This window comes from Amborella trichopoda, chromosome 8, assembly GCF_054954075.1.
Source record: "Amborella trichopoda isolate Santa Cruz 75 chromosome 8, AtrichopodaSantaCruz75HAP2 v2.0, whole genome shotgun sequence".
Classification (NCBI taxonomy): domain Eukaryota; kingdom Viridiplantae; phylum Streptophyta; class Magnoliopsida; order Amborellales; family Amborellaceae; genus Amborella; species Amborella trichopoda.
In genome coordinates, this window is record NC_142343.1 from 4,516,327 (window position 1) to 4,533,647 (window position 17,321).

The following is a 17,321-nucleotide window of genomic DNA, read 5'->3' on the forward strand; positions in this document are numbered from 1 at the left end:
TTCGATTCACCAATCTGTTTTTTAAACACTGATTCAAACCAAAGTTTTTTTCTTGGTTTTTTTTATGGAACTGGGACGTATGTTTAGATGTTGGGTGTGTGAACCCACTTCATTTTTATCCTGTTTGTAAGATACTTGAACACACTTTTCTTTTTGACTTCATTTGGAATTGGGAAGCAGGATATTGGTTTTCCAAACTTGCTTGCCTTTTTCTATTTGTTGGTAAGTGGGACGTGGGCTCTAAATCCGATGCTGAGTGTCCAAATCCATACTTGTATTTTTTCTTTTTATTAGCAAGTGAGATAAATTCGGATATAGGGACATTTAGTATGGCTCAACTTTAAAATTTGCCATTTACTATGATGGAAAATTGTTTCATATCGCGGGACAGCATTTCTACATTTGCCGTCCTTCGAGGTATAAAGCATCTTTTTTAGAAATGGATGTAAATAAGCGGTCTTTTTAAGAATAATTGAAACTAACGGTTCAAAATTTGTTTTAATAGAATTATTATTTTTAATTTACAAAATTTATTGATTTTTCATATTCATGATTTCCATGTTAGAGGTTATATGTCTCAAAAAATTAGGTCGAATAATCTATCTCAAAAATAATTTTTTTAAAGAGGTAACTCATTTCTACATGCGCTCATAGACATCGTGTCCTACTATGATTCCGTAAAACTACTAACAGTTATTTTTATAAAAATTATGCACAAGGTCAGTCACCTTGCGTCCTTTTTTCTTTCTTTCTTTTTTCTTTTTTTTTTCCAGATTGCCTCCTGTATGATGTTTCTAATATCTGACTAGTTTTAAATTATTTTTAGTTTAATTTTTCGGTTGTGTGAGTCGATTGTCCAAAACATGGGACCGGCAAGGTTTATGTGGTACGAGGTTTAGGACATTGTATCGGTAGTTCTGCACGCTATTGCCATAGGATAGAGGTATGAGGTCTTGACCTCGGACCGCTTATTGGACTAAGTAGTCCGAGATTTGGGACATCGGACCATCCCCAAAGTGAGAAACAATAAATAAAAAGAATTAAAAATTAGTCTTATATTGCCAACATCAGTCTGAAGGGCATTTTGAAAAAAAAAAAAAAATTGACCGATGTTGAGAGTAATTTTTATGGAGCTTTTTTAATTTTTTTAGCTCTTGTTTTTGTGTCGGTACGTAAATATCTCAACTACGAAAGAAGACTAGAGTCAAAGCCATCCACTAACCCTCACCACTCTCCCCCAAACCAAATATTAGTCTTTTCCCCAAACTAACCCCCCAAGGCCTTATCAGAGGAGAGAGAAAACATGGACTTAATTTCTCTCTCTAGATTGCTGTCAACATACTATATAGTGGGGACTCAATCTATAGTGATCAATCCCTTAACTATGGTACTAATAACCTAGTAATGCAAGAAAATTGCAACTTGGTTCTTTACATAAATGGGGCCACAGGCACGGCTGGCTCAGGCACCAACTTCGTGTGCACTTTGCCACAAGATGGGGAGCTGATGGTTCATGATGGGTCTACAATTGTTTGGTCAAGTGGCTCACATGGTCCCTAGGGTTCCTATGTGTTATTGGTTCAACCTGATGGAAATGTTGTCATATATGGGAATGTGATTTGGTCCTCTAATACTGATAGATATCCCGGGCCTGGTGCAGGGCAGGATGCTCTAGTGGGGAGCACGATGGGGCTGGCGAGCACAGGCGACAAGCCATGAAGATCCTCTCTCTCTCTCTCTGCATGTGTGTGTGCAAGTGCTCTGACACGTGCATGTGAGTGGTTAAATCTAAAGCTGTCTTTGTTTGAGTTTTATGGTCAATTGCAGCACTATGGGTTGTATAGTACCTTCTGACTCCACAAAAATAAATGTTGTGGTGTTCAGTAAATACTATATACATGGTCTTGTTAAATAGAGAGCAATGAATCAATTTGAAATGGAATGATACATATCTAAGAATAAAGTTTCTAAGTTTAGATTGAAATTTTTTTACGGCAGAATCATGGAGAATGGGATTCATCTCTATTGCCTTAAATGGTGCAGACGTCACTTGCATTTCCTCCAAAGCACCGCCGGGCTCTGTTACGCTATTTAGGCATAGTGTTATAGATTTCATGTTGCAGTACCCTATTACCCATTCCTACCGAGATCTATTCTATTTGGGATGCTAACTTGAGAAGTAGGTAAGAATGGAGCTTTAGACTTATATTGTTGCACCCTACCATCTAGGGCTACATATCCCCCTAAAAACTCTATTTTATTTACTATTGTACATTTTTATATTATTTTAAAATTTTGAATTTTTAGTATTTTCCTACTTGCTGATATGGACTGATTTGGATAGGTAATCCGATGAGCAAACTTGGATTGGTAAGTAGCCATTCAGCTAAATTCTTAGTTCTTTTATAGTGTTTCTAAAATCAGCATTTCTAGTTTGCCAATATTTCGTAACCCAGCTGGAGTAAAATAGACTATCGGGATAATTGGTTAGAGAATGTTTAGGAAATGAAATACTTTCTTGTTGTATCCAAGCTTCTCGAGGTTGAAATGATCAAATTGAGGGTCCTTCATCGTCAAGATAACCTTACCTTTTTCTGTCGTGATTTTTAGATTACAAGGTTGATGCTTAATGTAAACATATTCCTCATCTAAATCATGACATGGTTGACTAGAAAGATAAGGAGAGAGAAGTTTTGAAAAGCATGGAGTTTGAGGTCACATTTTCATCACCTTGATTTTGTTCCACTTCAAAATTTAAGAGGAGACTCTCAATTTTGTTTAGTGGCACTACCAATAGTGCACATAGAGCTACAATGAGAAGAAGAGGTCTGAATTTTATTTACCGACACTACCAAAGGTTCACATAGAGGAACAGTGTGGAAATATTAGAAATATAGAGAACAATATTTATGTCAAATTCTCCACACCCATAGAGAGGGATGTATGTTCTCTTTATAATAGTTATGTATACATCCTTGATTCACACAAACAAGGATTTGACTACAACAAATCTGTAAAAGTATGGAAAGAGAAGATTACATTATATCATGATAATCCTTATCATGATCATAACATTCTAGATAATGATTGTTTCTTTCTAGATCATTATCATTCTTATTATCCCCCCTCAAACTATAGCCATTGTGAAACATGGACAACTTGTTTGCTATAGAATGATGTTTTGATGTAGGAATGTAAAAATGTCAGCAAGTTGTTAAGTAGTTGAAACATAATAAGGAGTTCTCTCTCCACCTTTAACGTTTTCTTGAACAAAATGATAAGCCAATTCAATGTGCTTGGTCCGTGCATGAAGAATTGGATTAAAGGCAAGCTTTAAGGCACTCTGATTATAACAACGAAGAATTGCATGTTGAAGTCTAATACCCAATTATGATAGAATGTGGCGATACAAAGTGATTTCAGCAACCGCTGACAACATTGCTCGATATTCTGTTTTTGAACTTGAGCATGAAACCGTCATTTTCTTTTTACTACTCCATGACACTAGAGATCCTGCAAAGAAAATACAAAACTCAGATACTGACCTTCTTGTATCGGGATCTCCAGCCCAGTTAGCATCAGAATAGGCGATAAGATTAACATGTCTTTCACCAATGGGAAATAAAATACCATCACCCAGAGTACCCTTCACAAATCAGAGAATCCTTTTAGCTACTATGAGGTGCATCTCATGACGATCAAGCATAAATTGGCATACTTAATTGACAACATAGATAATATCTGGTCGAGTGAAAGTAAGGTATTGTAAACCACCCACAAGACTTCTATATTTTCCTTAATCATGAACATGATCAACATCTCTGGCAGATAACTTTTTTGTTGTGACCATTAGTGTTGGTGATGGTTTACAGTTACTCATTCCAAATTTTTCTGACAAATCCAATGCATACTTGTGTTGTACTTGTTCTGTTCAATTTCATACATTGTCTCGTGCGCTCAACTTCTACACCTAGGAAATACTTAGATTTCTAAGATCCTTCATAGCAAATTGTGCCCTGAGCATTATCTTTAGTTGTTGTATTTCATCCTCATCATTCCTTGTTACAATGATATTATCAATATAGAGAAATACCATCACCAACTTTTGTCATTTCCTTTCGAAAAATAATGAGTTGTCTGCAACGCTACGAGAATAATCTCCCTATAAGAAGAGCTTTGCAGAAACTTTCAAACCATGCTCGTGGGGCTTGTTTGAGATCGTATAATACATTCCTTAATCTACAAATAAGATTAGACCCTTTTGATTCTCCATACCCAGGTGGTTGCTCCATATAGATTTCTTCTTGGAGATTACCATGCAAAAATGTATTTTTTACGTCTAAGGGGTGTAATTTCCAACCATAGAGATTGGCCATTGCTAATGCTAGTATGACAATTCCCATTTTCACAACTGTACTAAAGGTTTCTTCATAATCCAATCCATACTTTTGATTATAACCTTTAGCCACCAATCACACTTTGTATCTTTCAATAGTGCCATCAACTTTATATTTGATCTTATAAACCTATTTGCATCCAACAATATTCTTATTTTTCGTCTAAGTACAAGATTCCAAGTGTGGTTCTGATGAAGAGCAAGGAATTCTTCATTCATGGCCTCAACCCACTTGGGATTTTTTATGGCTTCTCTATAGGTACTTGGTTTTGTATGTTTAGTGAATTCAATGAGAAATGAATAATGTTAAGGGGAGTGTTAATCATGTGATGCCCAATCCTCTATCAGAAAATACTTTCGTGGTCGAACAGCCCAAGGGGACCGATGTGGTTGATTATTATGGGTTGGTGTACTTGAAGTACTTTCTATGATAAGATTAACATTGTCACCACCACTCGGTAATTGGCCAATAGTTGCATCTATCAAGGACTCAGAACTACTCTGTAGCAATGACTGAATCTAGCACTTAACGTGTCCCCGGCAGGCTGAATCTAGCACTTAACGTGTCCCCGGCAGGCGATATAATAACAGAAGGTAAAGGTTGTGAGTCATCATTCTTGCAAATTTACTTTTCTTCCTTGTAGAATCGTCCCTTATCAAATGTCACATGATGAGAAACATATATCCTTCCGCTAGCAGGAGAGTAGCATAATTATCCCTTATTCTCGTCACTGTTCCCGATAAACACACATTTTTCTGTCTTTGCAGAGAGTTTTCGTCTTAAGGATTTATCAATATGAAGATAACACATGCAGCCAAAAAGCACGCAAAATTGTTTGAGGGATGAGAGAAAATTGTTGTTGTGGGACGAGAGATTTTTTTTTTTTTTTTTTTGAGGGAGATCAACAAGCAAAAGTTTTTACTTGTGTGGGACGAGATAAAAAATTCTTTTTTTTTTTAGAGAGAGAGAGAAAAGAGAAATTGGGCTTGGATTAGTTTAGAGAGAGAATATAACGTACTTGAATACAAGATAGAGACTTGCGAAAGCGTTGAGGAAACCTTAACTCTGATACGATGAAGAAATATAGAGAATAATATTTGTGTCAAATTCTCCACACCCATAGAGAGGGATGTGTGCTCTATTTATAATAGTTATGTACGCATCATTGATTGACTCAATCAAAGATTTGATTACAGCAAATCTATACAGTTATGGAAAGTGAAGATTACAACATATCATGATAATCCTTATCATGATCATTATCTAGAAGATTGTATCTTCAATCTTCTAGATAATGATCATTCTTATTAGAGATGAGGTCTCTATTTTATTTACTAGCACTACCAAAGGTGCAGGTACCCCTCAAGACGTTTCCTTCCCCACAATGGCAGAAGGCAAGTTATTCAGTACATGATTAGTGCCCATGTACCATGTAGCCCTATAAACAACCCCATCCCCATCAGGTCGAAGAAGAAGTACATATTCACCTTCAACACCCGATGTATTGGTGTGCAATGTATGAGCACCATACTCGTTGTAAACCGCTAAATCACAATGGCAATTCTCGCCTGCGTACTGAGAATGTGAATCCCATATGCGGTCCGTCCCGTTGTACCAGACGAGGTCGCAGTCCTCTTGCATTACAAGTGTGTAATCTCCTTCCTCTAGGTATAGGCCTTTATTGAGACGGCAGGATATGCGTCCCATGAGGCTCAGCAGGCGAAGGAAGGAGGAGAGAGATATTGGGTTTAGAAGAGGCGTGGGTTGAGGGACGTATAACGGTATTATTAGTCACTCTGGATTTATTTAGGACATTTACCGTTAAGTAACTTATATGAATCATTAATTTTTCGTTCATGGGGTTCTCTCTTATTTATATGATTTTTAAAATACAGAAACATTAGAATTTTTCAAGTTCAAAAACCGTGCCAAGTGTAATTTTAACCCAAAGTTTTGTCACATCAGGTCTTTTAACTGAAATGCATCAATCCACAATACTAGTACATGTTCTACAATCCCATTGGTTAATAATGCTTGTAAGTGTAACGTTGTCGAGCTACGCAGCTCTCTTACATGGATCCTTATTATCAATAGTTCTTCTAGTCATTACATTTAGCAAAAAGATAGATATCATTGATGATTTCTTATTGAGTTATTTATATACGATCTGGAAAAAAGTTTTGAAAATACAGTATGCTTCGTATATACCCTAAAATTACAGCTAAGGTCAATCAACACGACATTTTTTTAAGAATTTTAATTTTTTTTAATTGTAGGGGCAATGTCCCAAGCTTTAGGGGCAGTGCCCAAGCCACGCAAGCTTCAAATCTTCGGACCAATACTGAGCAGTCCGAGTTCCCCATCCAATTTTAAGAACTTTCTCTCTCTAAAATTTGACATAGTTTTTATATCACTAACATTTAAAGATACTATTCTCTCTCTAAAATGTAAAATTCGAGATAGTTTCTCTCTAATTCGTGGGGGTGTTTTCGGGGAATTCATTATATTTTATAATGTGGATGTCTCTATATGGGGAAATCTAGCTGGAAATTGAAAGAAAGACCTATATGATCTTTTACCAGGGAATATATATATATATATATATATATATATTATTATTTTTATTTTTTTTTTCTTCACCCCTTTCTTTTGGCAAAAGATCACTTACATGTTGTCTTTATTATAATAAGATAAATTTCAAAATAAAATCAACATAACAATAAAACCAAGATCTTGATGTCATTAAAAATACTATGCACTATGATTGAAAATAAACGATAAGATTGCAAGAAACAAAAGGAAGAGTGGGAGAGATTACCTCAACCGGGCTTATTACACCCTACACCGAGTCACCACCATCCGATGGCGTGAGATCAACGATCTAGCTTCAATCTAGAACAGGGAAAACAAATTTCGGCCAAGTCACCCCAATGGAACATGAACCCCTTTGATCACAAACTCAAACCCTAAGTGAATTATCTTAGCAACCTAGTTAGAGAGAGATCGATTCTCGTTTTGTTAAACCCTAACCCTTAGCCATAAATCCATGTTTGAGAGATAGGAGAGAGAAGAACTCCATAACGTAAACCCTTAGGTTATTTCACAATATGGGAGAGAGATATCAAACATGATAGAGAAACTTACTTAAAAGAGAGAGATATAAATATAAGGTATAGAGATTTTATGTAGAGCCTATCTCTTTTTTATAGGCTTGAACAAGATTAGGGTTTCTCAGGTTTTTTCTTGGCTTGCATCTTCTTATGAGATTGAACATAGCCCGTCGATCAAGGGTGACTTGTGGGGTGAGAAATTTGAGTCATCCATTCCATAGATAGGCCATCAACATTATGGAAGGTGCATGGACCATTATCCCCCTTTCTTTAACCATTTCCCCATCAATAGGAATTAGATAAATTAAATCTAATTAAAATATTATGCATTCTGTAATTTTTCACAAAATATTCCAAAGATATATCATGTCAATATACACTTTCAATATTTGGTCAATATATGGTCAAAATATTTCATATCTTATTTGACCACATGTCATAACATAATATTACCAAAACATGAAATAGCTTAAACTCCAATAAATAATTCAATAGGTGGGGCGTGCCACACATGTGGGCCCCACCAACTGGACACATGGTGGGCTCATGTGCACTATGAGCCCCTCCATGATATTTATATAATTTAAAATTATCAAAAAAAAATCTAAAACATTATTTGAATTTTATAATTTTGTAAAGTCAATATCTTCTTTTTTATAAGTCCAAAAAAATTATAAATAAAATATCAAATGACTCATAAGAATTCAAATAATAATTCTAAAATAATTTATATCATAAGAAAAAAATAATTAAATTAACTTGATGGGAAATGGATCCATATGGTTAAGGAATTTAATCTGCAATCATGGGGCACTCCACCTTCAACTGTGGACTACAGACCACACTTGTCTTTTCGAACAGACCCAGTATTTTTCATAACCCACAGTCCAAGCAGGGGCTCATTAGAGGGTCACCAAAGTCTGGCGGATGAGCCAAGGGTTCGCAATCCCACTCTATGGATACAGGTCCTCCCCTATAGACAAGTCAAGGTCACCAAGACCTTATGCGACCATAGCTCTATGGCGCATAGGGGTATCTCTCGCACATGTATATGCTTCATCCTAAAAGGTGGATTTCTAGCTTTCCCAAACGATCTATCAAAATGCTTGCCATGTGATGGTACATGGATGAGGTTTTGGCCCCTGTTTCTATAGGCCACCATCACATACAAGGGTTCACACAGTCCCTCGGCTCACTCATCCGAGGATGTTCTCCGACCTCATCAAGGGCTAACCCATAAACCCTCATCGGTTTATTCTTTATGCCCAGGTAACATGGGTTTTTCCTAACCGACTAGCCGAGATCGTTAAGCATAGTTTGATATCAGCAAACAATCGTTTTCTTAGTATGGTCCACGAGAGACCACACTCCTATTGAGTTCATGTTCTACTATATCATTTCATTTTACAAACACTCATAATGCCTTTAAAGGCCACATAAACCCAACATCTCTCACTTGGCCTTTGAACGTCATACATTCGCTCTTTCTCACTTTTTTTTATTTCCATCTCTCTCTTTCAATTACAATCTCTCTCAAGCATTTTTATTTATTCTCTCAATACATTAATCATGGCTTTCGCCATCAATCCTTTCACAAAGGGATTTATAAAGAAAACACATTTTTATCTTTGCTGCTCGGATCTCATCCCAAAAATGGTCGTAGCTCATTTTTCACATCTCATCGCGAATCATGGACCTGTTGTCGTAAAAGACCATCACATACCCTCCTTGTATGGGGTCGTATGTTCATGTGCTCAAAAGAGTTGTTCAAATAAACTGCTCCCTTTTGTAGCCATACAACCAGCACCAAACATTTGGGTTTCATGAGAGAACAACATTATAGTCTGTTGTCACATTTAGCATGTCAAATACTAGCAAGTGCTTCCACTAGAATATTTAGTTTATCTGGATCTCGATCTTTCTCAATCTCACCTCATTCTTCATGTGATAAAAAACATGGTTTTATATGCTTGGAGTTCTTATGGAATCATGGCTCCTTTGACATGCATATCATCACCGTGCTATCGCAGAAAATTCTTACTGCCTCAACACATGAGGTGAAGGTCAGAACCATGGCTGTGTACGAATGTCTTTTGTTGTTCTCTTTTCAAATTTGGCCAAACCTTGACTTGATTGAACTAGAGTTTTGTTGATCTAGGCTAAATGTTAATTTAAAGGGGGGGGGGGGGGGGGAGGGGTCTAGGGCTTAAGGTTGCTTCTCTAGATCTAAAGTTGCTTTCTTATTCTCTCTGATTTCTTAGCCTACAGGTTTACCAAGTCCAACACTAAATGGGTCACAAAATGTGTTTATATAAAGACTCAAATCATACTAGAATGGATATATATCAATTTCAAGAAGATTTTCCAGCCAAATTTCCATTTTGGGTGTCAAAGGGGGCCCAAATCTAACTAAAATTAACAGTTGCGTTTTTGTGATATTGTCTACAAAAAATCAGATGAAAATAAGTTGTTTTGATATTTTTACTTGATTTATTACTAAAACAATAGTTTTGCAGGATTATGGATCACATGATAGGGTTCACGGACTTTGATGGTCTATGGTTCGAAGATTTACTGGGATAGTGCGGTCCTAAGGTTCAAGACCATCACAGAATTTGCCAGTTTTAAAAATGGGGTATCTACAGTTGTCCCTCTTTAGCACTCCCTTTCCTTTGAGGGACAGGTGAGTGGAAAAGAAGTAGACACTCTTTAACACTCTTTGTCCTTCAAGGGGCAGGTGCGTGGCAAAGATAATGCAGACATTTTAAATTTTATCCTGACGCTTTGTGGTCAGAGGGCACACCAACTATCCCTTCAAGACATTATGCTCCCTACTCACCTAGCTAGGGCATTTTCATTCTAAGGCTTTCGGCGTGAGATTCTAAGAGTTACACAAGCTTGAAACTCAAGTTGGAGTTTTTGGCCATGCCACTAAATTTCAAGGGTTTTCACAATTTCGAATTCTTAAACCTGACATTTTCTTTGATTCTCTTAGAGTTTCTTAAGGTCTTCTGTTGGTTTTTCTTGTTTAGGAAAATATTTGCTTGGTCAATTCTGAATAGAGAGATGAGGCGGCATCACGGTAATCATCATATATGGGTGTCCAAGCTCTTTCATTTTTAAAAGTATTTTTAGAAATTTTGAAAGCAAGGGGGGAATTTTGAAATAGAACCAGGAGCTTTGGACAAGTCATGATTTTAACAAAGAAATCAAAGTTTTTTTTGAAAACACCAGGCATGTAATGAAAATTTTGAAATGAGAAAGATATTTTGAAAAAAAAAAATTTTAGTTAACAGTTTTAGCTCCTGCAACCATAGAGCCCTCTAAGCAGTTTAGCGTCATACAACGATAGACAGATACACCCAATCCTTTGTCATACGAGGCTAGACGGATACACCCAACCTTTTTTGTTATACAGGGCTAGACATTTTTTGAATACAGCCGACTTTTAACGTCAGGGGTAAGACATTTTCCTCTCTCAGCTCTTTTTTGTCGCACGAGTTTGACGCTTTCTGAATTGTTATTTTGGTCGGCAGTTTAAACTCGTGCCACCGGGGAATATTTGAAAATCTTGAAAATTAATTAAATGTCTGAAAACAATCTTTTTTTTTTGGGGGCTATTGTAGCCTTTGCCCCTGTATTGGGGAAATTATTTTGGACTCACTGCCCCAGTTATGGGGTGTTTTATTTGTTAATCTTTTGTATGCAATTGATTCCCCGTGGTAGAGAGGGATATTTTATTTGCACACACTTTTTAGTTGGAATTTTGACAAACTCAGCTTTCTTAGTTATAGGGCTTTTGTCCCAAAATTCTAATTAATGGACCATTATACACACACACGTGGATGAGTTTGCCTCCTTTTGCCTCAGGGGATCTAGCTAAGAGAGAGAATACTTCCGAACTAGCCAATGTAGTTATTGGCAAGGTTCACCTATCTCTGATATGTGGTAGTTGGCAATTGTACTTATACAACCATGGAGTGCATGTCTAGTTTTAAGCCTTTATAACAGGCATAGGAAGTTGGCTTTGAGATTGAGGCTAGGTCGACTATCAGTTTAACCTCTTGTAGTGATAGAGGAAGTCCTTTCTAGAAAGGGATTTTTTTTTCTGAAAATAGATAATTTTAAGAATCAATTTGAAAAACGTTTTCAAAAAGGGACGGACGGGCCTTACAATTTTGGCCACCTGTGACCCTTTCGTTGGTCATTTTCTTTATTTTTTTATTCACTTATTTAAAGAAGATGAAATGGATTTCCTTATGAGATTGTGAGGGCCTAAGAGTCTTGAAGTTTCTCCAATTCATGTCACCTTCCCATATCTTCCCAAGTTGGTTATGTTGGGAACCTCTAGGGATTATGAGGAGTCTCCATCCTCAGAACTTGCTTATGCAGTGTTGTTGTAACTTGCAAGTACGTGTTTGTATTTTGGTTTTGTATCAAAGGCTCCCTTTTGGAGTTTTTTTTGTTTTTTTTTGAGTTCATTATGGGTAATATTTCTTGAGATACATCGCATTAATAGGGTTATTGAGTTTATATCCCTATTGATTTTTATTTTGTAAGAATTGTCTGCACGCACTCGGGTTACCACGAATGACCCCTCCTAGTTGGATTTGAATTTGCCTAATAGTTGTGGATTTGTAGAAGCCTGAAAAATATTTTTGAGTACCATGTCTCCTCTAAATTGTTGGGGAAAAAATATCCTTTGGTAGGCCCTTTCGATTCTACGATGGTAAGCTACGATGTTATGTGTTTTTTGTAATCGTCTTTCATCCAAAATATCGAGGGCAACGACTCGTGCTTCGATTCTTTGTTCCTCATCTAAATCATCATGAATGAGCACTCGGAGAGACGGTATCTCAACTTCAATAGGTAGCATAACCTCTATGTCATACACTAATGAGTATTGGGTCATCCCAGTAGGAGTCTTCTCACTTGTTCGATAGGCCCATAGTGCGTCATTTAACTTTTCGTGCCAATCTTTGCCACCTTTTATCATTCTATATATAATTTTGAGAAGTCCTTTGTTTGTGGCCTCTGCTTGTCCATTTCCTTGAGGGTAGTAGCGTGTGGAGAATTTATGCGTTGTCCCAAATCTTTTGCACACCTTAGTGACCCTTTCATTTTTTAAGTTGGTTCCATTGTCAGTAATGATTGACTCAAGAGTGCCAAATCTGAATACAATGTTGTTATTTATGAAACGAGAAACATGTCGACCTTCAATTTTGGAAAATGATGCTGCTTCTACCCATTTTGTGAAGTATTCTGTTGCCATTAGTATATAACGGTGGACATTCGAGGCTTTTGGTGAAATCATTCCAATGATATCAAGACCCCCCATGGCAAAGAGCCATACATGCAGTGTTGAGTTAAGTTGTACAGACGGTGCATAGATGAGGTCTCCCTAAAGCTGATATTTGGGACACCTCTTAACAAATTTCCAACAATCCTCGGCCATTGTAGCCCAATAATAGCCTTGGCGTCTGATTTTCTGAGCTAAGATAGCTGCCCCAGAGTGACCTCATTCATTGTGTAATTCTGTTAATACCTGATCGATTTCTAGCGGATCGAAGCACCACAAGATGATGCCATCAAAGGATTTCTTGAACAGAAGGTCATCTCTTACTAAGAAACCCATAGAAACATTTGGAGGGCTTCCTTATCCTTTATAGTACCTCCGTAAGGGGATAACACATCTTTCAACTGGGACAAAACATCATGGAACCATGTTTTTACTTGACTAGTGCATCTGAGGCCACGAAAGACACTTCCCCATCATTCTCACTTTCTTATTCCATTTATTTTTTGATCCTTGGTGGGGAAAGGTCATGTTTGTGCATGATGTAAAATGACAGCGTGGTGAGTTCTAAAGGGATGTTGACCATCAAATCAAGGGTTGCAAGGGTGTTAATGAACCGATTGTTTTCCCCAGTTACACACCGGAAGGTGATCTTCTTAATATATTTTATCATCTTTTCCACCTTTTCTTGATAGGGTTTGAGCTTTTCTTTTTTAACCTTCCAAATCCCCTGAACTTGGTTTAGGACAGGCAAGGAGTCACCAATGACTCGTATTTGCTTGATCTTCAGTTCCATGGCATTCTCGAACCTGGCTATTAAGGCTTCGTATTCAACAATGTTATGGATACATGAGAAATTCAGTCTGATGGCCGTTGGCATTAAAATATTTTCGAGTGAGCATAGTATAACCCCTACACCTGACCCGTATTCGTTCCTTGCACTGTCGAAGTATAGCCCCCACGTTGATTCCTTAATTGTGAAGAGGTCCTCATCATGGAGATCCGTGTTAACGGGAGTTATCTCGTAGTACATGTTCAGCTAAGTGGTCAGCAATGACTTGTCCTTCACCGATTTTTTAGTGATATAATCGATTTCGAATTCGATCAATAGCATTCTCCATTTTTCCAAACGTTCGTTAAGGACTGGTCTCTCCAATAGGTACTTGAGTGGGTCTAATTTTGAGATGAGTTTGACTGTATGAGATAAGACATAGTGTCTTAATTTCTGCATAGCTCACACAAGCGTTAAGCAATGCTTCTCCACATCCATGTATCTCGTCTCATAGTCAACCGTGCTTTTTCTGATGTACTACATTTGTTATTTTCCATGGTCATCATATTGCTCTAACATTGTCCCATGGTTTTGTCTTTCACAGAACCTGGGTTTGTTTGGATTAGAAAGACTAAGGACGGGGGGTTTGGTTAGGTAGTCCTTGATTTGGTCAAACACCTCGTAGCATTCATTGTCCCATATGAATGGGGAATCTTTCTTAAGCAGCCTATTGAAGGGTGCACACTTATTTGCTAGTTGTGAGATAAAACGCCTTATGGCTTGTAGTCGACCTTGAAGCTCACAGATTTCTTTGATGTTTCGGGGAGGAGGTATGCGTTAATGTGGGCATCTAGATTGCTCATCTCGTTGAATTTGTTTTGGAATTCTAGGATAACGAATCTGAAGGGAAGGTCCTCCATGCCTCCGAGGTTCTCATGAACATAAGCATGCGAGGGTAAAACTTTGCGAATGCCCATTCTTACAAACATGTCTTGCATTGCTTTCATGGTGCCTTCATATTGAGCATTCGGCATGACGATAGGCTCACCGGTTGATGGGTTCCCAAATGTAGACTGATGAGTCAACGCTTGAGGTATGTATTGGCCCGTATGGACCTGAGGTTGATAAGCCGCAGTCACCGGGGGGGTTTGGTATACGTGGGCCTGAGGGGCATATTGCCCTATAGGTGCCACCACAAGCTGCGAAAATTGCATGGTCTATTCAAATTGATGCCTCTGTTTCGCATGACATACATTTTATCATGAGCAATGCTATGGTGGCTTCAGCGTGGGCCAATTCCCCTAGACCTAGGACCGTAATGCCTCGGGGTTATCTTGGTTCGAGTTACGGGAATGAGTATTTGACACTGGATATAGTGCTTCCCTCACCCGACTCCTACTTTGGTTACTTAAGAGCCCTTACAGTGCATGAGTCTTGGCTCGGACCAAGAGGGGGTCTAGGTTCCGACTAGGGTGTGATCTTGGCTCGGACCTGGACTAAGTTGGGTACAAGCCTGAGCTTAGACCTAGAGGGTTTTGAATATCAGATCGGGCGTTGACCCGGACTGGTTCAAGGTTGGGTTAGATACGAGCCTTGGCTCGGACCAAAAGGGAGCCTAGGTTTAGACCTAGGTTTGAACCTGGTTCGGACCTGAACTAAGCTGGGCACAAGCTTAGACTCTCGATAACTAGATCAAGATCTTAGGGCTCTGGTACCAAATCCGGATCTTAAGGCTCTTATAAACAACTGATGTAGGGAGAAAATAAAAAAGAAAAAGTCGAGAGAATATACATCCTCTTAAGGTTTGCAAGGGAATCTACCCAAAAAACGATATTTTCACAAGATCAATTTACTCAATTATCTTTTTTTGTTTTACCATGAGGTACTCTTCCGTTTAAATACATTGGAAAGAAAAATAAATAAAACAACCCACAAAAATAAACCCTCTTATCTCTCTGACTCACGTTGTCTCTCTGTAACTCATGTGCCAATACGTCTCTTTCCTATCTCCCTCACACAGGCTATTTCCCTATTTTATCTCTTCATCTTACCAATTACCCAAAATAACTCCCTGATTCTCACGTGATCTTTATCACTTGCTAATTTCCCCAAGTCCTTCCTAAAAAATTATTCTTAATCTATTCCATCAAACACTCCCACTTAACAATACGTATAAAAAAATCCTCCCCCCAGCCACTTAAGTTTTTCCTTATCGTAGCTCTTTTCCTATTCTTAATTAAAAATAAAAATAAATTAATGAACTCTAATTTTTATTTGCATCAAGTTCTGAGACAACGATTTTGAGGTGACTCAATGATTGTTTTATAACTAGATCGGAGCATCTCTCCCTCCATTTTTCCTCACATTACCATACATGTCAGTCATTGGAAATGTATTATTAAGTCTTTTGAAACTTATAGACAAAATCCCGTTGTTGAGATGATCAATTAGAGGGTTTTTCAACTTTAAAACAATATTTTCCAATTGAATTTTGAGGTGCATATGTAATTCTTTTTAAGGTTATAACCTTATATAAACTTTTTCGTTTTTTTTTTTTTTGGGCATATGTGGGGTGATCTAATGTCTAAAATACTGAACTGTGCCATTTGTAAAAAGGTCCAATAACCTTTTTTTTTTTCACTGAGCACAAAGTCCATAACCTATTTTCAATAAACGAAATGGATAGATAAGTTAAGAAGAAATCGACAGTCCATTAAAGAAAAGTAAAATTTGCATACAGATCGAAAAATACCTGCTGTATTATCGCTTGGTCCATCTTTTTTTTCTAATCTTACGTTAGGGTTTTTTTGTTCGTGGTCTTTTAATTATGGTTTGGCCCAGATTTGATGCTAGCAACATCGAACAAGTCATAATTTTTCATTTTTCCCTCTTTTGGTTATCTCTACATGTCTATGGTGTTCTATATTGGCTACATCAAACCACTCCATTGTTAGACATTTTTCTGAAGGACCGACTAGTTCGACGTTGTTAAAATAGAAAAGCTACATGCTTAAAACAAATTTTAAAAGTATCGAGCGGTTTGATATTCCTGGTATATAACCACTCCATAATTGAAAGAAATTCCATAGTATGAAGTAGTTCAACAATACTAATATACAACCGCCCCAGACTTGAAAGATTTTTCATGGTTTGGAGCGGTTTAACATTGCTAATACTTAATCCTATTAAAAAACATGAAAGGATGAAGCAGTTCAAGATAGCTAATACAGAGCATCCCTTAACTTGTGACAGATCAAAACAGATATTACACTGCCTTCCATTATTTTCGGTCTCCGTAATGTTCTACAACACAATGATTAGATATATATATATGACTCATAAGATATAATATTAAGGGTGTACCAGAATCAATGGAACTCAAGAGAAATACATTTTTTTCGGTAAGTTAGAGGGGAATAGTTAATGTCAGTAGAAATACTGGACTTACTTGAATACCACATGAGAAACAATGGCATCAATCTTGAAGCCAGCAAGTGTGGGTCTATAGACCACAAAAATTATTTTTAGAGATCAATGATTCTCCATGGACCACTAAATAACCTTTTGAGGTTGGATTTCTATGACCTAAAGATTAGTAGGTAAAAATAAGCTAGTAGGTGAACTTTTGAAGAAAACAAATAAATAAATAACTATAAACAATTTGTTGAGAAGAACAGCTTAACCAAGGGTTCAAAATCTCAACAAAGAGTGCCAACACGCGCAAGTGAATAGATATCACAAAAAAG

At 37.3% G+C, this 17,321-nt stretch overlaps 1 protein-coding gene across 1 annotated transcript; it reads right to left on the reverse strand.

Annotated features, from left to right (window-relative positions):
- Window positions 1–5,759: 5,759 nt before the first annotated feature.
- On the reverse strand, window positions 5,760–6,104 carry LOC148780724 (mannose-specific lectin TAR1-like). Its single transcript, XM_088873835.1, has one exon. It carries the CDS (start codon window positions 6,102–6,104, stop codon window positions 5,760–5,762), a length of 345 nt encoding a protein of 114 aa, XP_088729961.1.
- Window positions 6,105–17,321: the final 11,217 nt, after the last annotated feature.